At 38.4% G+C, this 22,870-nt stretch overlaps 1 protein-coding gene across 4 annotated transcripts in view; it reads right to left on the reverse strand.

Annotated features, from left to right (window-relative positions):
• Positions 1 to 22,870, reverse strand: part of arhgef10la (Rho guanine nucleotide exchange factor (GEF) 10-like a) — a 151,820-nt gene that overhangs the window by 59,850 nt on the left and 69,100 nt on the right. For all 4 annotated transcript variants that reach the window (XM_034314471.2, XM_034314470.2, XM_053242448.1 and 1 more), the window contains one exon: positions 17,493 to 17,593. In XM_034314471.2, the coding sequence (XP_034170362.2) occupies positions 17,493 to 17,593 (101 nt within the window). The remainder of the gene's footprint in view (positions 1 to 17,492; positions 17,594 to 22,870) is intronic.

Below are 22,870 nucleotides of genomic sequence, written 5' to 3' on the forward strand. Positions count from 1 at the left end.
AATTTCTCGAGGTCAGGGAACTGATTCAGTGTCCTTCATATGACCTTGCGTAGTCGCATTAGCTTCAAAATTAAGTTTTTAATTGCCTGTTTAAATAACTAGCTTGGGAATGGTGACATGGCATAATTAATAAACCACATAAAGACGAAAAAAGATGAATAAACCATATAAAAAATGAGTCAGGCTACTCACAAAGTGACTCAGTTTAAGGCGTTTTTCTGGGTGAACCATCCAGATTATGCAAAGTAACTGCATGTAGTTCACACCTCTGAGGCCACGCAAGCATTTGCCTTGCCTTTAAGCCCCCCAAAAACAGGGGATAGAAAATGCAGACTGAAGAAGGAAATAGCTTTTTTCCTTGCTGTCAAACGTAATATGATGTAATGTAAAAGCACGACACAATTAAAAAACAGGATGCAACAAACACATATGATAAGAATGAGAAAATGGCAAGCACTGAAATAAATATCTAATAAGAATCCAGTATATTGCTGCATATAATTTGGTATATATCCAGCACATCCTATTATTTTCCATTTTATGAAAACATGGTCTTAAAGATAAGCTGACCAATCATTCATCTACTATAAATGTTGCACCCTAATTTTATCCATAAAGAAATTTGGCCCTCTAGCTAAGCAATTTCACAAATTAAAATGCAAAAATGCACATACAATAAAACCTAAAAAAAAAAAAAAAAAAAAATTTTTTTTTAATTATTTTCTTTTTCTGGTGTATTTATAACCCACAACATGAATTTCAGTGAGGCCCGAATATGGATGTTGCAATTTTGGTATTAAAACCTCATTACATGTGCTTAACTCTAATTCAGTTTGTTTACTTTTCCTTTCGCATTCCTTATGATCTAAGCCAAAGCCATGAAGGGTAATTATATAACACCTAAAACTGCAGCGTGTGGAAGTGCAATCGATTACTTACTTCATCATATAGCATGCCCTTCTGAGGAAAAGGTCCCACTAGCTCATTAGTAGTGGAGATAAAAAGAAAACTTAAGAGGAAGATCCACACTGTGATATCTGAAGTGCCGAACAGGCATGCCATAACTGTTCTTAAGTGTAAGAAAGTGCTAACAAACAGGCTGGTTTTTTGAAAGTAAAAAAGAACACTATGTCTGAAAAGGATATTGTTTCGGCCACACACTCTATTTTGTGAGAAGGAAAACCTGCAGCACTGCATCCTGTTTGTTCTCTAGGAAAGCCTTTCCTAACAAACTCCCACATGTCTATTCCCTAACAGCACTGTACCAAGTCAAGCAATAAACTTAGGTGCAATTAAGGTTAGGTGCTGTTGTGGGAAAATAATCAACAACGATGTGGCATGATGTGGCCTGACACTAAACAGAGTTACTGTTACCACCTAAATGTTGATTATTTTAATTAATATAAACCTGGATGTTGATTATTTATTAATATTCAATACATTCTGACCAATCACAACTGACAATTCACCAGTGGTTTGTTACATCTATACTGGAAAGGTCAGTAATGTTAACATGCGAGTCGATGAGAGGGAAAATATTGATGCTTAAGCTCATCACAGTTTAACCAGACAGCAGTCAGGATCGGTTGATCCAGAGATCCTCCTCCTGCTAATCTGCATTAATAATTTACTACACAATCCAACAATCATATGAAGAAATGCAATGTCTCTAAACTCTCTGATGAACTTGTATTATTAATAGCCCTATTTTGGATTAATAATGCGCATAAAATATACATAGCATATTTTATTCATTGCATTTTTCAAATCTTCAAATGTGGGAAGAATCGGATGAGTTCTTTATACAACTAATCAATTTCAGCAGCACAAGAGACTGTTTACTTCTGAGACACAGGAAAGGCAACGTGTGCAGCAATTCGATGTGTGGAACAATTCAGAGCGAGATGACCCTTTTCACCATCTCGGCTTTCAAGCAATTTTGTACCATTAAAATCTGGCCTTCAAAACTCAAACAGATATAACAGCTGTAATAAACGTATTCGTGTGTATTTTGCATGTCATTAGCACACACACACACACACACACACACACACGCATACACACAGAGCTTTGCTGCTGCGTTTCTTTCCTCAGTAGTGTCACTAATGCAACCGCAGCACAGAACAAAAAGCAGAGTGAATGTATTTTCCTAACCTACTGGAGCAGTTAATCCCTCTGCTCTGCTAGACTCCTCTCCATTTGCAAGGAAGCTTGCTGTCTGATGAAACACGCCTGATTCATAATTATATAAAGCGCCAACCGATCCCTGACCTCATCATACAGTGTGGCCTTCTGAGGAATGGGAAAGGTCACAGTTCACTGCAATAGAGTCCAGGCTTGTCAGTCAGCTCTTGTGGGTCCTTGGGTCTTCCCCTTGCAACTGTGATGCTTTCTGACTTTTCTCGGCTAATTATTCAGTTAGCATATCTAATGGGCCTTAATTTGCGCTCCTTGCCGATTTTAGGGTCATCGAAAGCTCTGCGTCCTTGGAGTGCTGTTAAAATGCATCCAGAATTGTGCCAATCTTAAAGACTGAGGGACTTTACAGACTTTAAATGAATAGTTTCAAAGAAATGTAGAAATTTATTGCATTTATGATATCTGAGGGACATGATGGTGATGTGACGGGTGGTCAGTAAGGACAGAGAAAATACACATAACACTGTCCTTAACCTTGTCATAACTGTTCATAAACTAAACGGTACAGAGATCTGTCATTACAGCGTTATTACATGGCCATAGAGAGTTATAAAAACCTACATAAGCATTAATAAGGAGTTACTCTCTACAGGAGTCACAATTGTCAATTCTGATGTTGAGCCAGGTAAGTCATGTCATGTAATGTCTGAGTCATGTGACATAAGAGGAAATGTAGGCATTATGCATCTTATAAACTTTATTATGCTGTTACAGCACTGGAGTATGTCCAGAATTGTGCTCATCTTAAAGACAGAGCTTCATAAGAAATATATAGAAAATAAAAAACAGTGATCTACTTATTTTGGAGCTACAAAGTTAAATAACTATTCAATAACTAGAGCATGACACCCAGCCCAACATTTTATCATGTTACAGCTGGCTTTCTAGCAGAGGACCACCTGTGCTGACCTTCAGCCCTTTGAAATACATTAATGATGACAAATACCGGAAGCTTCCCCTCCGCACAAATAATAAACACAATGCCGGAGTGCCAGACTGAATGAAGCATTAATGAGAGACGGCTAGTCAACCCAACCTCGCTGCTCCGGCCTCACCGTAAGGGCCAGCATCGCTAATGAGTCGGAAATCATGCATTCTGCTCGCGTACACTTCCTGCACCTGAACTAGCAGAGAGATAGAAAGGCCAGCACTCTTTAGTTAAAGCCTGCCCCTCTCTGTGTGTAATAAAGTAATACTCCAGCACTTTCACATTCTAATCTGTATCCACTCCATCTGTAGTATATGTAAGGAATGGGGTGGTGCTGTTATAGGAAAATAAACAATGATGGGGTGGTGTGATGAAGCAGAGTTACTGTTACTATGAAGAACTTAATTATGTTTCCAATAAAAGGATATACTGAGCCTTTTATTCCTCTTATACGACAGCAATTTGGCCATGCATTTTAACACTTGATGCTTTTTATTATTTATTATTTATATTTCACTGCAGAACACAATGTCTCCTCCTTGCCATAGTTAAATATTGGGAAATCAGTCTGATCTTTGTTTTTCAAAGATCCTGATAGATACGAAGTCTAATTAACTGGTATAATTGGAAGGCAGAAGCTTTAATATTGTTGTTATGATTACAGTGTGCATGTCAAATGAGCCACATTTTTAAATGAATAAGCACAAAAGGCATTTCAGGCAGTGATTCGGGCTTTTTGTGTATAGAAAAAAATTAATTTGTACATGAGAATACACAGCAAATTCATTTATTGTGTGTTATCAATGCAATATCATACCAACAAAATGACACTGCAGGAATATAAATGAATACAAATCTTTGGAAAGAACAGGGGTGAATTTCCAAAAATGGTCCTAATGCTAAGTAATTTCGTTCTTTAGATCATTCTCTAATTAACAAGTGTTTCCTGAAACCCTTTTAACTAACATAGTACATAAACTCATTCATAAATTAATAAGTACCCTGACCCATTGCTTATTCACTAAGTACTTCATTATTTGGAGCTTGCATGCATTTCTACCTCAAAAAGACAGAGGTCGCTAATTTCTATACAAAAATATGATCTATTGCACTAGTGTTAACCTGGTGAAGTACGTAGCTTATCCATGGCTCAGTGGTGAAGTGTGTAGCCTGGCTACCTCACAACGCTAGTGTCTTAGGTTGGAACATCAGCTCGGGTCACTGCCTGTGTGTGGTTACACTTCGCTTTTATTAAGAGGTACAAAATCAAATGAAGCAATCTGCATTTAAAACTGTGTTCATGTAAATCAACTCACATAGAACCAACATGTAAACTTAACAAGTTAATTGTAAGAATCATATTTTTGTTGAAGTCAAATATTTCATTTGTGTGGAACTGATGTACACATTTGAATCAAGTAAATTCAATGAATGTTTACCAAAAAAAGTATTTATACTCCATTTGGTCATTGTTTTGTACACTGAAAAGAAGTTCATTGAATTTACCTAATTCAAATTTTAGATTGGTTCCATGTGGATGGTTTGCATTAACACATTTTGTTTTGTACAACGAATAAGGTCATGTATATTCAAACCCCCGGAATAAAATTCAAGTACACGCAGTCATCCAAGCTCAGGATCAAACCCAAGACCCAGAAGATGTACAAGTGTAATTTTTGTTGTAAATTGTATACAAATAGAGATATGAAGAAAGTTTGCCGGAAAAGTTTTTGTCCAGATTAGAGGTGTGCATCAGGATGGGCATCGCCTGGGATGCAACAAAAAAAGTTGTAAGGCTTTTACTTTCATGCGGGTGTCAGTGAGCGGTCAGATACGAAGCTTGCTGAGCAAACAAAGACCACGATCATTAATATGAATGGACATTATTCATTCATTCATCTTTAGTAACTGCCTGGTCAGTAGGTTTAAATTAAGCTTCTAGTCCCAGAGGTTTAAATTAAGCTACTAGTTTGTTTATATTTTGGGAAATATAAGCAGGTACAAAAAATAATAAATGTGTGCACATCTCTAGTTAAGATCAGTTATGAACTGGAGAGATGTAGATAAGGTTGAGGAAATGATGACACTGCTGGATTTTCTGCCTCTGGGTTTATTTTCAGTGGTTTCTGATATGGGCATTGTGGTAGGGTTCATATTTAACAGAAAAAAAGAAGAGGTTTTCGGCCATGCCCAGTTCAGGTTTAAATCCAAATACAGACACGGATATTTGAAGCACTATACAGATACTAATACAGATAGTGCCATTATGTTCTTCCATCTGATAGGAGGAATTTTATTATAACGTGCAAGTATTGGACGCACGTGTGTACACTAAGCATCTGATTTATTGAGCATAATCCAACAAACGTCATCACAGTTCACAGCAGGCCAAACAACAGGTAGACAGCATCAGACAAGCAGTATCTATAATTGTAACATGGGAAAAAGGTGAGTCTAAACCAGGAAGTACTCGGAACTAGAAAACAATAGGCATCACATGAACAAAAGAAAAACAAGGCTCAGAGAATATAAGACTTTGCAATGTTTTACAGACACAGTGGGGTATAAATAGGTAAAATTATCAAGAGCTAACACAAAACAGTGGGACACAATCAGGAAACAAGCAAATGACAGTGCAGGGGGTGGAGACAGGACCAAAAAAGAAACCAACACAAACATGAGCACATGCTGCTTATCACCATGGGGACTGTGATGCAAAGGAGGAAGGACTCTGGGATATTTACATATTAGGAGGTTAATTCAAAAATCCTGAGGTTTGAAGAATTTCAAAATTCTTGAAATTGTTGTTGTGCAAAAAATTTCATTAGTGTCTGGAAGCATTCAGTCAAATTCATTAAGACAATTTTTCTCAGTCTCAGAATGCCATATATACAAGGACAAGGGGGAGAAAGAAGCACAGATTGTTTTGTTGTTGCCTCACCATTCATTTATTATTAACGTCCTCTCATTCAGACAGAAATAAAGGCTGTGGACTGTACCACTGTGGATGGTTCATTTATTAAGGATCATTGGCCTGATTTTCAACTTCCGAGATAATTTTGTAGCTGTTTCATATGGTGGTACTTCACTTAAATAATATTTATTGCATTAACTTGTCCATGTCTTACAGCATCTTTGGGTCTCACATGTACAGTAAGGCATAGCTAGCAAATGTGGCGGCAACGGCTATTATAGCCTTTCCATCGTCTGATGGAAGCAAACGACCTTTTAATACCTCCCGAATGCATAATTGAATTCATTCATCAAGTGCACAGTTGCAGGCAGCCGCCAAAGGGAGCCTGCAGAGGGCTGAACCAGCAGCTTTGGTGGACTTGATGCTCTGATGCATTTAGCAGAATCAAGAGCTTAAGCGCCTTTGGATTAGAGCCCAATGGCATGCTAGCACCAGCCGCTAGCTGTGATGGACCCAGCCGCTGCAGCCATTTAGGCCCGAAGGGAAATTTTGTACGCTATTATAATAATAAGCCTAGTTTTTGCTCCGAAAAGCATTTCTAATTACACATTATCGTTATTGAACAGCATCAGCTTGTCGCGTTAAATCTATAGATGATTAATTTGACGCCAATCCGGTCTGTCAGAGTCGAGCGGAAAAAAGCGCAGAGTAATTAAACAAGCCACAGCTCTGGGTATGTTACTGGAATCAATGCAAATCCGTGAGAATGTTAATTGAATTCATGCTAATGTTTACTGATCATAAAACATCCCAGCTTTTCTCAGCAAGGCTATTTTGCATATTCAGTGGAAAGATGACACTATAGCATAATAATAACAATACGACGACTTTTTTTTTTCTTTCAAGAATGACCTTGGGCATTTATTTGAAATACTCTATAAGGGTGCCAATAGAAAATCTCAAAATTAAGAGAAAAAAGTACTGAAAGCAGCAGCAGTTATACAAGGTGGTGGAAAAACATAATGCTGCTATATGTATCTGTTCCATACTTCAGATATGTGTTCTTCAAATACTGTATTCAGATTTAAACCCAAAGTGGGCATGGGCCAAACATGAAAGTTTCTTTCTTTCTTTTTCTTTCTTTCTTTCTTTCCTTGTTAATTAAATATGAGCCCAGAGGTAGAAATGCCAAAATCTCAATCTCCCAGTCCTGACACACACATCTACTCTCAATCAGATGTCGAAACGAAAGATAACGAAAGTCTCCTGTATACATCTTTGGTTATTCACTAGGGGGTGCCAATAAATTTGACACTTTATGAACCTCTGTACCGTTTTTCCCGGTTCAGATTTCCGTTCCTCACTCCCGTAAATACATATTTTTTTTTCCAATTAAGTCCAATATAGTGCCAGAATAATATGACTGCGAAGGGTGCCAATAATTTTGACTGTGAGCCACAAAGGAACATTTCTTGTTGTGATTGTCTTGCACTGGATTGTGGAAACAGATCTGAAGTAGGAGCAAGAGGATGATGAGGCAGAGGAACAAGATGATGAGGAAGAGGAAGATTATGATGAAGAATAAGAGAGAGATGAAGAAGATGAATATCATGAAGATGAAGATTAGGAGGAAGATAAGGAGGAGGAAGAGGATGAGGAAGATGATGATGAGGACGAGGAAGGTTATGATGAAGAATAAGAGAGAGATGAAGAAGATGAATATCATGAAGATGAAGATTAGGAGGAAGATAAGGAGGACGAAAATGAGGAAGAGGAGGAAGGCCAAGATGAGGAAGATATGGAAGCGGAAGATAAGAAAGAGGATGAAGATTAGGAAGATGAGGAAAAGGAAGATGAAGAAGAGGAGAAAGATGAGAAAGAAGGAGAGGAAGATGAGGAAGAGGAAGAAGAGGAGGAGTGTGTGTGTGTGTGTGTGTGTGTGTGTGTGTGTGTGTGTGTGTGTGTGTGTGTGTGCCACTGAGACATGAGGCAGAGACGGAGGAGTGGAGGCGAGCTTTTAGCCCCCTGCTTCTTACTCACGACTCCCTGTGGCAGAGCTGAATACTGGTCTCGATCAACGTCTTGGCTTTTGTCCCTCATACACATTTACACACACACACACACACATATACACACACACACACACACACACACGCACATGCACACACTCTCCTTCCAAATGCATTGTCACCCCAATTCATCTGCATAATAGCCTAGAAATAGAAAAGCTTCTTCTTTTTCCACGAGTTAACAAAGACTCTTGCGCTTTTATTCTTTCTTTCCTCTGCTGACCCACACAGCTACATCGAACACAGGATGTACACACAGATCAAAATCTCTCCCCACATGCTCCCTACATGCCTGTGTGTGTGTGTGTGTGTGTGTGTGTGTGTGTGTGAGGTTATGCTTCTTTTATCACTTCCTCTATCATTTTCAACTGGTTAAGAGGTTACACCCGGACTTTAAAAGACAAAATGTTACTTAAGCTGCACTAATTATGATGAATCTTAAATATCATCCAAATTAGTTATTGCAACAACAAACACCAAACATATAAATGGAAACAGAGAAAGAAACAGACAAAGAAGGATAGAAAAAAGGAAGGAAGTGAATGAAAGCCAGGATAAAGCAAAGCATCAAGCATACAAAGAGAAGAAAGAAAGAAAGAAAGAGACAGACAGACAAAGAAGGATAGAACGAAATGTAGGAAGAAAAGACAGAGAGAATGAATGGAAGGATGAAGTGAAAGAACAAACATTTAACATACAAAGGAAGAAAAGTGAAAGAAAGAAAGAAAGAAACAGACAGATAGACAGACAAAGAAGGATAGAAAGAAACATAGGAAGAAAAGACAAAGAGAATGAATGGAAGGATGAAGTGAAAGAAGAAACATTTAACATGCAAATGATAGGAAAGATAGAAAAAAAGAAAGAAAGACAAAGAAGGATAGAAAGAATGTGGGAAGAAAAGACAGAGAGAATGAATGGAAGGATGAAGTGAAGAACAAACATTTAACATGCAAAGGAAGAAAAGTGAAAGAAAGAAAGAAAGAAAGAAAGAAAGAAAGAAAGAAAGAAAGAAAGAAAGAAAGAAAGACAAAGAAGGATAGAAAGAATGTGGGAAGAAAAGAAAGAAAGGTGGAGCAAAAACAATTGAAAATACAATTGAAAGGAAACAAAGAAAGAAAGAAAGAAAGAAAGGTGGAGCAAAAACAATTGAACATACAATTGAAAGCAAAGAAAGAAAGAAAGAAAGAAAGAACAGTAAACATAAACATAAATGGAACATAGAAAGACACAAATGAATGGAGAATGGAAGGAAGAATGAAATGAAGGAACATTAAAGACACAAACAGAAGATAAATAAAGAATCCGACTCTTAATGTAAGAGAAAACTGTTTAAACATTGTCCAGCTTTAAACTGCTAATGAAGTGAACATGACGAGGACGAAAGCCCGCTAGGACAAGAGAAAAGTTAAAGGAGAAGTCAATTTAAAATGCTGATCTACTGCTGTGTTTTCAGAGATGGAGCTGTCATGTCAGTCATCACGTGACATGTGAATTAGTGACGTGGATGCTGATGTTAGCGCTCTGAGGCAGATTCATCAGTCAGCCCCAGGTGGAAGAGGCGATGCGATGGCCCCTATCAGGCTAACATCTCCAGCGGGGAGGAAAGAAAAGCTTGGCAACAGCAGGCCACGCATGAAATTACATCAACATCCTCCCTCTGCTTGTAATTCCATTTTGTTAGATGCGAAGGGAAAGCGTAGGAGTGATGTAATTAACGGATAATTGACATTAGAGAGCCAGGTTGCATGCTGTTGGCACTGGAGAGATCCGCTTCAGGTTCTGACTTTACACAATCTTCCAGACAACTTTGGCGTGTCATTGGAGTCATATGCACAAGTAAGAAGGTCATGCTGGATTAGATGCCAGGCTTCGATAAAGAAAGATACGTTATTCTGGCGTGCAGGAAACACAGGAGGTCACAGACCAACACAGAGAAAATACAAAGAAAAAGTAGTAACCATGGCAACAAATGAGTAAGCACAGAGGATTTAAAATAAAGCAAAGAGTTGTCCATGAGAGAACAGAAGAAACAGTTGGAGAGATAAAAACAGACATGTTTTCCCAGGAGGGTGCTTGAAAATTGTTTGCAATTTCAATGAATGAATGAATGAATGAACGGATGGACGGATGGATGGATGAAAGGAAGGAAGCAAAAAAGGGAGGTAGAAAAAACAGAGAATGGAAAAGAATAAAAATCAAACATACAGAAAGAAAGAAAGAAAGAAAGAAAGAAAAAAGATGGAAAGAAAGAAAGAAAGAAAGAAAGGCTGAGATAATAGAAGGAAGGATGAAGCAAAAGAACAAACATGTGAGTGAGAGAGCAAGAGAGAGAGTATAAGAGAGTGAGAAAGAGTAAAAGAGAGTGAGAGAGAGGATAAGTGTATGAGAGTGAGGGAGAGTGCGTGAGTAAAAGAGAGTGACAGAGTGAGAGAGGATAAGAGTATAAGAGAGTGAGAGAGAGAGTGTGTGAGAGTATGAGAGAGTGTAAAAGGGTGAGAAAGTATAAGAGAGTGAGATTTTTTTTTTATTATTATTATTATTAGTTTTTTTTATTATAAAGGAAGTATTTTCCTTCCTTTCTTTTTTGTCTTTCTTTCTTTCAACACTATGGCTCAGGCTACAACACACCATCCCGTCATTGACTATTTCCTATAACGGCATACCTGTTGTTGTTTTTTTTTTCTGTACAAAATGCCTCCATGCCAAAACAAAATGCCTCCATTTTGTTTTGCTTTTAAAATGAGGTACAGTCAGAGCTGCTGTTATAGAAAATTAATCAACACCTTCCAATCAGAATCGAGAATTCAACACTTTCTGACCAATCATGGTGTACTGTTATACAACAAATAACCAAAACATGGCATGACAAAGTGAAAAGACTTGATAGATGTGATGATTATATAATATCTTGATTTAAGAATAGCATTCATTTTGATTTTATCTTCTTCCACCCTCTCGATCTGCTTTCTATTCCTGCCAGGACACAGAGAGATAGTTTTATTTTGGAAGATTGCTAGTGTTTTGCTAAATTGTTGTGTCCACAGGAAGAGCAGTAACAGCCGTCCGTTCTGCTTCATCAGCTTCGGGTGTTGAAAATGCTTTTATGGTGATGAGCAAATAACAATCTTGGCTGACACTAAGTGGATTTTGGCAGATTACTGCTGCTGGGAGAAACACAGCTAGCTAGTGACTGAGCACAATGACAAACATTTTTCAACAGGTTTCCTGAGAAAAAACCCACACTCTACATGAAGAAAGAAAGAGAATGAAAGGAAGAATGAAGCAAAAGAACAAACATACACAAATGGAACAAAAGCAAAAAAAAGAATTATAGGTTTTATTTTGTAACACAACACATTTTTAAAATCAGTTTATTATTTCTCTGAGGTTAATTGGAGCGTCTGCTGTACAGGTCCCTGTGTATGAGCTGGTACTTTAGAAACAAATATGTATTAGAATAAGCGCATTAATATTAACTTATCATTCATGCTACAGCCGGAACTACTTTCTGAGCTGTGCTGTTATATTAAGCACACCTTCTGACCAATCAGATTCGAGCATTCAACCAACCGTGCTGTGGTATAAATTTGTATAATGGATGGTAAAAACTGAATATATATAAATAAATAAATCTCTGAAGGATGCGTAGGTATGTGAGACAAGCTGTCATCCAACAGTTTACCTTGATTCATACCGTCAGACTTTAATATTACATGACCTTAATAAGTTTCACAAGGTTATATGTGTGAGTCATACACAGATATTCAAATTCTAGTCAATTTCCTACTATTCAGCAGACATAATGAAGCGCCTTGAACGACAGAATGGCTTCTAGATAACAACACAAGTTCAGTCACCTTGTCTTATGTCTTATTACAAGATATTTCTAAATGACCCGAATGACTCAGCACTCTTACAGATGATTTCCACCTCTGGTCGCATATTACTGCCTCTTCTAAAAGCTTTCCTGAAGGCTGGAGGGGAGCTTATAGAGGCATCCTGCAGGCAGACACAGCTACAAACCGAGCGCATTCACGAGCTTGACAGCAGGAATACGTGATAGAGAGGAGGAGCTGCTGAGGCAGGGGGTTGAGAGAGCTGTCAACAAGACTCTTTGCTGCTACTTCGCAAAAAATTGGGAGGTAGAGGAAGGGAGGAAAGTCGCATAAGTAGTTTGGAGTCTTGAAGTCAAGTTCAAGAACAAAATCCAGATAACCTGGTGTAGATTTTGTTAAAGATTTAGATAGATAGATAGATAGATAGATAGATGGATAGATAGATAGATAGATAGATAGATAGATAGATAGATAGAGCAGGAAATTCACCTATTACAGCAGTACAGTGAGTTAGAAGTATACTAAAAGTGATTTAACATTATAAATGAAAAGGTGGTTTGACATTATAAATGAAACAAATAAGAATAAACATATAGATAGATAGATAGATAGATAGATACGAAAGAAAGATAATATAATGTCAGCGCGTGGTGTGCTAGTGCAGTAGGGGGTAAACATTGTAAAATGTGAGAAAAACATTGAAGTAAAGTGGCAGTGCATATATATATGGATATGGATAAGAGATGGTGGTAGTTCAACCACCATCCAGTGAGCTTATCCTAAGATTGGCTCAGTGCAAATATTGTTGAGCTGTTTTACAGTGTTATCCCAGTGGGTACAAATGACCTCCTGTACCACTCCTTTCTACAGCAGAACTGAATGAGTCTTCTACTAAAAGAGCTCCGCTGTTTCACTAGTATGCAGGGGATGCTCTTCATTGTCCAGAATGGCTGTGAGTTTGATGAGTGTCCTCTTTTCCACCACCACTTTCGAAACTCTACAGAGAGCAGCCTAAGACCGAGCCGGCCTTCTTGATCAGTTTGTTGAGTTTTTTTGCAAGCTCTAATGCTGCCTCCCCAGCATACTGCTGCAAAGAAGACTGCACTGGCTACCACAGACTGGTAAAAGATCTCTAACATCCTGCTGCAAACATCAAAGGAGTTGAGCTTCCTCAGAAAGTAGAGTCTGCTAATCCCTTTCTTGTACACAGCCTCTGAGTTGACCTTCCAGTACAGCTTGTTGTCAAGATTGACTCCAAGGTATCTGTAGGTGTCAACCAGATCAACATTCTGAACCATGATGGTAATGGTGCTGGTTGTGGTCCTCTTCTTCCTGTAGTCCACTACCAACTCCTTAGTCTTGGCCACATTGAGGAGCAGATGGTTCCTCCCACACCACTCAACAAAGTTGTTGACCAGGTCCCTGTTTTCCCCTTCTTGTCCACCCCTTATGCACCTGACCACCACAAGATCGTCAGAAAATTTCTGAAGATGGCTGAGAGCTGACCTGTACTGAAAGTCTGTGGCATACAGGGTGAAGAGGAAGGGGGAGAGCACAGTTCCCTGTGGTGCTCCAGTGCTGCTCAGCAGGTACTCAGAAAGGCAGGTTCCCAGCCGCACAAACTGGGATCTGTCTGATAGGTAGTCAGTGACCCAGGAGACCTATCCACCTTCTCCTGTTCTCTCTCAGCAGAAGAGGTTGGATGGTGTTAAATCCACTCAAGAAATGAAAGAAAGTGATTCTCACTGTGGTGGTGTTGTAGTCCAGATGGAAGTGGCCCTTTGAAGTAGATATATGACCGCATGCTCTCTGGAGAGTTTCTAGACAGCCACGCCTACCTGTGGCTGGTAAGCAGACTGCAAGGGGTCCAGAAAAGAGCTGACTTGAGATCTTAGATGTGAAGGCTACTGGTCTATAATCGTTCAGGGTGGAGGGAGTTGTCTTCTTTGGAACAGGAACCAGGCAGGATGTTTTCCATAGCTCTGGCACCTTGTCCTGTTGAAGGGTCAGGTTGAAGAGGTGCTGGAGGATCCCACACAGCTGGTTATTGCAGACCCTCAGGCCCTGCAGCTTTCCCAGGTTTCAGCTTCTCCAACTGTCTCTTGACCTGGCCAATAGTGACAGATAGGTAGAGGGAGGGAGTAGTGATTCCACTGAGGATGGCTGTTGGTTGATCTTGATCTTGGGGAGAGCTGGGAAAGCGTGGTGTTGAGGGAGTGGAGGAGACAGTGTGAGATAGCATCATGCTGAACCTACTGAAGAACAAATTCTTGCATACAGGAGCTCACTGGTGCTTTCTAGCTTGCCCCCCATAGGTTGTGGTTTTTCCTTGAAGCCAGCTTCCTTCTGTAGGCTTCTTTGTTCTTCCTCAGTCTCACCTTCAACTCCTTCTGCACCCTCCTCATCTGTTCCTTGTCTTTCTTCCTGAAAGTCTGCTTCTTTTTGTTCAATAGTTCCTTCAGGTTCTTGGTAATCCAGGGTTTGTTACTAGAAAAACAACGTACCCTCCTGTCTACCCACTATAGATAGGAACTATAGTGTCTGTGCAGAAATTGATATAGTCTGTTATGCAGTCTGTCATGTTGTTAATGTCTTCCCCAGCCGGTTCACATAACACTTCTCAGTCTGAAGTCTCAAAGCAGAACGCCAGAGCCTCCTCTGCCTCTTGTGACCATCTTCTTATGGTCTTCTTCATCACAGACTGCCTTAAGACAACAGGTCTGTATGCGGCTGTCAGTAGAACCAGATTGAGGTCAGACTTTCCCAGTGGGGACAGAGCAGAGGAAGTGTATGGCCCCTTCACACTTGCATACAGGAGATCCAGTGTTCTGTTCTCTCTGGTAATACAGTTGACAAACTGGTGAAACTTTGGTAAGGTAGTGGAGAGTGACACATGATTAAAATCCCCAGAAATGACAACTAAAGAGCTCGATTGCCGAGTCCGGAGTCTTGCAATAGCCAAGTGTATGATGTCACACACACTTCTGTATCGGCTACCGGTAGGAAGTAAACAATAACCACAGTGGCAACCGTGAATTCCCTCGGCAGATAATACAACCAACAGCCAGCAATTCACTGTTTGGGCAACAGTGACGCTCCTTCACAGTAACATGTCTCGGATTATACCATCTGTTATTTACAAACAATGTAAACAATGAGTTGAACTCATTCATTTTATTGCCAAGACCGAACATTTCCCATGATGATGGAGGGAATGAAGGGCTTGTACCATCTCCTTTTTGTCTTTGTTTTAGATCTAGCTCTGCATCCTCTGTGTAGGGTCTCAGCAGTTCTTTAGGAATGTTGAACCGCTTTCCCGAGCATGGCTCAGATCTTTGGATCGCCGGCATCTGATTACGTGTGTACATGAAGCGACCTGCTCTCTCCCCGCGGTTCTCTATTCCAAGTGTAGAGTGCATGATAAATAAAAACTATATGCAAAAACAGACTACAACTTAGAAGTAAGAAAAGGAAGAGCTGAAGAAACAAAATATGCCAGATAAGTAAGTAGTAAAACCTAATATAGGTAAAATAAGTAAGTAAAACAGGAGCTGCTGTAATTGGCTGCCACTAGCATGGTGCCATCTTGACTCATTGCATATAAAATTTACATATTAATCTTATTAATTAACTTGTGATTATGGTATCCAAGAATTTTTTATAAAGAATTTTTCAGTTCCCTTCTCTCTCCTCATAAGTAGCACCAGTGAGACTTAGCCCTCGTTTCATCTCTGCCTAATAAGAGCGCAGAGAGTGCAGCGGCACTTTAGTCCTTTAGCCTGTACAGCTACCTCACCTTGTCATCTGTACACACTGCTCAAGCAGATCAGCTTCTAAAGCTTCATCTTTCATGCTAATACTACCATCAATGTCATTTCATTGATTGCTAACTAGCCAATCCCAGTCAGGCATAACTCAGCGAAACTACGTGAGCATTTTGCAATGTTTGGAACTTGTCACTACTTCTACGTTGGATTTCTCATTAATATGATGTTGAATGTTAGAAAATGGTGAGCGACAAAAGAAGCTCTTGCTCTTTTTGTTTTGACTGGAGGTTAAAAGTGACTCTGAGATTATTTAAATTGTTTTTCATATTAAACGCCATTGTAACTTTGCTATCAATAACAACGTCACGTCATGACATCACAGAACATCTTACATCTCAAGGGAATAATGAAAATACAGCATCAACCAACAAATTAGCACCAGGATCTCTAAATGCATCACAAATATTTCAATACGATAATTTCAGTGTGTATAGTGCATATATAACCCTTCATGACACTTGATGTAAAACTTCATAAAAATTTATGGTCTTGTTAGTTTTTATTTCAAGTTGACATAACACATGAGTAAAGTGACGTATATTCTGTTGCATTATGACACTTTCCATGTTATGACATGTTATGACACTAAATCAGTGAACTTCTGCTGTGTCAGAGTGACATCATGGTGATGTGACATCACTTGTCAAATTGTACAAAGGATGCTTGGTAGTGTCTGCTGTATAACACAGTCACATTGGAAGGTTATAACAGTGATCATTACATTGTAATAACAGGGTTATGTATCGTTATGTATCAATTTCTGCCTGTGAGAGTTTAATGAATACTTATGACAATATCATGACATTGCACCTTTAGAGTTATGTATATTTTCTCTCACCGTACGTATATTTCTTATTTCTGTTTATAAGCGTGTTATGAATACTTATGACAATATCATGACATCGCAATGATAGTATTATGTATATTTTCTCTTGCTCTTAAGTAAACTATGTTCCTTATTTCTGCTGAGAAGATTTTTATGAATCCTTATGACAATATCATGATATGACAATGACAGTTATGTATACTATCTCTGATCCTGAGCTACAAAGTCTGTTGACATAGATGTTATAATGTGACTTTATGTCAACTTGACATCAAAGCAGACAAACGTAGTCTTTTTGGCAGGTTGCCCATTGGAATTGAATTAAGCTCCTGTAAATATCAACTGTCAGGAAGGGCTTATGTAGCCCTACCCTTAATGAAGCTACAATTCTTCATTTCTTGAGTTAAAACATATATTAAAAGCAAATTTATGGGACAATAAGGCAGATTAAAAAAAAATGAATTAAAAAATACCAGCTCTTTGGGTTATCATCAAAATGGACAAGGACAGGGAAAAAATGAGAGAGTCATAGCCTTGTAAATGTGGAGATCAGATAGCCGGAACATTCCAGCAGGAATGCAAGTTTTATCTCTGCACAGGGAAATTCTCTCAGACTTGGTATTTAGTATTTTGGCATTCTAACCACAGCAGCTGTCCACACAGCATGAAAAAAAAGGTCACACAGAAGAATGTCATAGAAATTGTCTTTCATCGGGCAAACTCGCGGATGAGTAGGGAAAAGAAAAACGCTCAGCAGTGGCATCAGACGTTTCATTTAGAGCCTGTCAGTCAGCCGGCTTTTCAAAACATCTTAGCGATTGAAAGCGCTTTACGTCTCTGAATGACAAGTCATCTAAGTGGAGCGAGAACGAGAAAAAGAGGCGAGCACTCACTCTGTGCTATCTTGGCCAGATGAAGACGGTTGACCCAGGAGATCTTGCTGAGAGGACTCGGAGTGTTGAACACCACCATGAAGCTGACTGGACGGCCAGACCTGGAACAAACACACACAGACAACTCAACAAAAAATGACCAAAAAATTACAAATGGATTTATTCATATTTATTCAGTGTTTGATGCCATAGACTACTGTATGTGATTACAGTAAACACCATCCCTGTCACATTTAAATAAACAAGCTGATAAATAAAAAGGTAAAAAAAAAGTGATTTTTAGTTGAATATCACATCTTTAAGCAGAGAAATAAAGTGGCCAAAGCTGCAACAAGTTATTTGTTATTAATCAATGATACATACTGTAATTATTCATCATTGTAGGAAGAAAGGTGCTCTGAATGACAGTTTTGAGAACATTTTATTTTAAAGCCTACCTGTATATGGCCTTCAAATAACATTCATGAAAATAAATATAAATATTTTATGATTTATGCAAAGTTTATGTCAAAATCCATGAGATGATATAACAGCTATTCTTTTTTTTTGTTTTTAAAATGTACATTGGCTCATCGTTACATGAACAAAAAAAGAGAAAAAACACCATTTATCATTATTTTAAGTCTTGTAGAATATTTGAGTTATAGTCTTATAGAATATTTATCCACTGTGCATGTTCAGGTTCTTTAATTGCATATTTGCAAAAATGAATAAACAAATAAATAAATAAATAAATAAAAATACAAAGAAAGAATCTTTATTAACATTAATAAAATGGGTAATATTACGTGTCCAGTGATACTATAATTAAATAAAAATATTTTTTAATAAGTAAGAAATTATATATACTGGGGTGTGCTGTTGTAAGAAAATAAATAAGTAAGTAAGTAAGTAAATAAATAAATAAATAAATGTTATTTATTTATTTATATATTTATTTAAATATTTAACATAAAATTTCAATTTATTAAGTAAAAGACACAAGGTTTTTTAGGATGATTTTTTTTTATCACACATTATAACCACAATATCCTCATATTTGTCTTTATTGTGCAGCTTTTCTTATTTCTTTTTCTTTATCATCACTATTTGAACTCATGTTTGCATTCACAGCTTAAATTAACTTTGAGATTTATCTGTTTTGCTTCTTTACAGTTATGTTCTTTCCTTTTTGCATTTTCAGACTATTATTATTATTGCGTTGCTTAATTAATTAATTCCAGTGTGCTTTGGTCATGCAACAAATACACTAACTCCCACCAGAACAAAGAATTTTATCTAATTTGCATGATAAATTTCCCTTTGCCATAAAATGCCTTCAGAATAAATTATTAATGTGATTAATTCTCTAATCTTACATAGACCAGGGCCACCCATGTGCTTGGTTAAATTCTCAATTTATCACAGCGCTTTACGCAACACCACCTACACAATTTCACTGCAAGCATGATTTTTTTTTTTTAAACTAAACTCTATTCAAAATACGTTTAAATAAAAGCCCCTGATGCAATTTCTAGCCTTTTTAGAGAAAATTGTGACATTAGTGTGAAGGTTTATTACTGCTCGTGGAGACCTGGCTCATTCACCAAGCCGATGATATGCCAAGTTCATAGGAATCCTAATGAGCAGGAATGATTTCACTGGATTTCATACAAATGGAGTAATAAGAAAATCCTTTTCAACGACTCTACCCTGACCCTTAACGTAACCATTCATAACTTTCTGTAAGGCCCTTATTAATGAAGTTGTCTGAAAAAGTCATAGAACTCTTACCTTGACCATCTATAACTTTTTACACAGCTTGCTGAATTTGCACTTGTGAGATCGTAATGGGTCCATGGATGATTATTTATGAAAGAGGAGTGGAGAAGGAATTTTAAAAAAGAAGGAAGATGAAGTAAAGAGTGCAAATCAATGCACCATTGACTCTTCCAAATGGGTTAAATCCAGGTGGAAATGAGGAAATGAAGTCTAATGACCATAAGTGATGATACTCAATCACACAGGTGTCAAACTCAAGGACTGTCTGCCAAACACAGCCCATTGCCTCATTTCATTTGGCTCACACAAACTATTAGTAGCTCTTATTCAACATTTTTGCATCTAAAATTCAGACCAGACCCACAGCGCTCCATATGCCCCTCTGGGAATAAATCCCACAGTGCTGAAAGGCTGCTCAAAATCAACTCCTGTCTACTGCATTTGATCAGACGAGCATCTAAAAAAAGATTCATGAAATGAGTCAGGTGTTGTGATTCAGTGACTGACTCCAAATCCCAACATGCATCGCCAAGTGTTCAAACAAAGAAAAGTCGATGGAGCACAAAGACAAGAGAAATGAGATACTAAGGACATGTATGATCTTAGCAGAGAAAATCCTGAGTGCATTCTTCTTAAATCCCTTTCTTATCATTATGTGTTTTCTTAAAACCGCTGTGCGCCAGTGAATCCATTGTTTCCCTTCGGAGAAAGCGATGATGCTTTGACTACACCGCTTAGATTTGATGCATTGGTGCTATGCTCAAAGTTCACTTAAATTTAACTTCGACCCAGTTTACCCAAACCGTTTCAAAGCACAACCAATAAACCATAGAAAAGACGTGACAAGCTAGTTACAATGTCGAAGCAGCTAATTATTTGCGCGTCTCAATATCCAGAGCTATTTAGTTTGTCGAGACAATAGAGTCTATTGCAGCCATATTTCTTGTCTCCAACCAAATCCAGAACCTTTTTTTGTTTAAGATACACATTTTGAACATTTTGAAAAATGCAGAATGGGCTAGCTCTATGACTGTTTTCAAACGTGTTATGATGACGTAGCACCACTTCAACCTTGCAGTTAAAAATGCCTGTTATTCGTATGATACATTAAGCGAAGCACAGAAACACGGGTCATCTATAGGTGCTCTTACTTTCACTCAAAACTTTATTAGGTATTTAATGCACCACTGATGTTTAGCACTTGTTAACACTTAGTAACCAGTAAGGAGGTTTAGTAGGCAGCGAGACGTGAGGCAATTCACGTTCAGTCATCATTAGAAGGTAATTGAGTGCAGTGTGCAGTCCGCCTGGGCTCCTGTCATATCAGCACCTCAGCCTGCTTTATATTCCCTCCCAGACTTCAGAAAAGGCAGAGTCAGAAATGGAGAGAGAAGCCTAAAGACAGTCAGAGGAAAAAAAAAATCACCTGCATTCATAAAAGAGAAGAACTCTGTTGCTATAGCTGTAGCTATAGCTCTTTCCTCCCTGCTGGTGCAGGCTTGGCACAGCCATAGCTTCCTCCCTCTGACTGACTGGAAGGCTTGGTGTGTGCGTGTGTGTGTGTGCGTGTGTGTGTGTGTGTGTGTGTGTGTGTGTGTATATATACGCCTTAGTGTGGTTGAGGGCCCCAAGGCAACAGGGCAGAACGGAGAGCAGGGCACTGGCTGATGTCTGGCAGGTGGGTGAGCGGTGTGTGTGACAGTAATGCAGAAGAACAGGACAGATGTTGGAACGAATGCCACACAGCATTCATCACACACACTCACACACACACACGAAACACTTGTTCTGCCTCTACAGTATCGAAACAGGCTACTGAGGATCCTGAGAGCTCTCTTTAATCTCACACGAATGGCTAAGGGTTCTAGCTTCTTAAAGGGGTTTGCATGAAGCGTTTTCTGCTATGAGGTTGTACAGGAAACCTTTAAGGGTACCTCGAGAGAGACCTTAAGAGTGCTCGACACCAATTTTCTAAGAGTGTGCTGCTTCTGGAAATGTACTGAGCAATAAATGGCTGTATTACTGTTAATATAGCACTCAAAGTGGAAGATTATGGATTATGGAAGGTTAGAAGGTCAAAAGTAATAATAAAGTAAAGAACAGCTTCTGTACGGTTACTGTTCATTCTCTGAAACTGTATTGGAACAATGAATGCTGTTCTTCCCCCAGATGGAGTTTTGATGATGGTGGTGAGCACTGTCTAACACGTCGCTCCATAGGTGTTCAACTGAGTTGAGATGTGGTTAGTGTGAAAGCCATAGCATATGTTTTTACATCATTTATATCCTCATCAAACCATTCAGTGACTCTCGTGCCCTGTGGATGGGGCGGAGTCATCCTAGAAGAAACCACGCCCATCAGGATAGAATGTTTCGTTAGGTTTTCGTTATGGAGCTTCATGAGCAGTGGAGATCTTTTTTAGATGAACATTTTTTATGTCTATAGTGCAGTTCCAGAGACTTATAGAATCAGTGCCAAGGTGCAGTGAAGCTGTTCTGGTGGCTTGTCGCAGCCCAAACACCTTACTAAGAAACATATTGTTTTTCCTTTACTTTGTCGCTCTGAATATATAAAGCATTTCCTGAAATAGAGCTCAGTAGTGAGCATATGAAATTAAGAGCAGTCATTTATTAAAGCAATAGTTCTTAGGCACCATGTGAAGCAGACAAACACAACCTGATAAAATCCAATGTTCAATAAATAACTTAATGTGCTATTAATATTAGTCGCAATAAGCAATTCTTCCAGCTGTAGTCTGTTAGCAGTAAGCTTTGGTTGCTAAGCAACATAACGGGCAAAGACATTACATGGACAGAAAATGGTTCAAGTGTATAGGTTTTATTCATTTAAAACCTGGTGCATTAATACAGAATTCAGTTACTGTGAAGATTCCACGAGTGCGTGTATGTGGAGAAGTTAGAATTTAGAACTAAACCTATCTGTTTTTTCTGTATGTTTTATAGACATTTTACATTTTATAAGCAAATAAATGTGAAAACACTAAATAAAGAACTAATAAACAGCTAAGATTTCCACACAATATTCACTACATAAAACATAAATACACTTTTCTTAGGTGTGAATAAAAAAATGGGAAAAAAATCATTTACATTACAATGAAAATTTACTTTAAAAAAACTTTAAAATAGGTCATTTTAACCTGATAAGCAGCAGGTACAGAAAAATGACAGTATAAGAAAGTATTTAGGACACCTGACATGTCCATCTGTAGATTCAACCACTTTTGCTTATAAAAGATAAACAGCAGAGGAACAATAGCAGACACAAAGAGAGTAAAAAATGCTTTAAACCCAGTCTTAATGATCCGTGACCAAAATCAAGTCACATACAGGAGAACATAAGTTTAGGATTCGAGCCATGTCACTCAAAGGCCACAACCCTGGAGCAGTAGGTGAGCTGTCAGGATGCCAGTATACCACCTGCCAGCCGCTGACCCGTGTCCCCACAGTGAGCGCCAGACTCAGTTCTTATAAAATCACTTGTAATCACCGAGCAATAACTCCCTTTTAAAAGACATCAGCTTTGGCTAATTTTGTTTACATACTTGTCATACCAGTAAGACACTCACGCAAGCTGAAGACTCATCAAGGTGACAA

Source organism: Pangasianodon hypophthalmus, chromosome 20 (genome assembly GCF_027358585.1).
Source record: "Pangasianodon hypophthalmus isolate fPanHyp1 chromosome 20, fPanHyp1.pri, whole genome shotgun sequence".
In the NCBI taxonomy this organism is placed as follows: Eukaryota; Metazoa; Chordata; class Actinopteri; order Siluriformes; family Pangasiidae; genus Pangasianodon; species Pangasianodon hypophthalmus.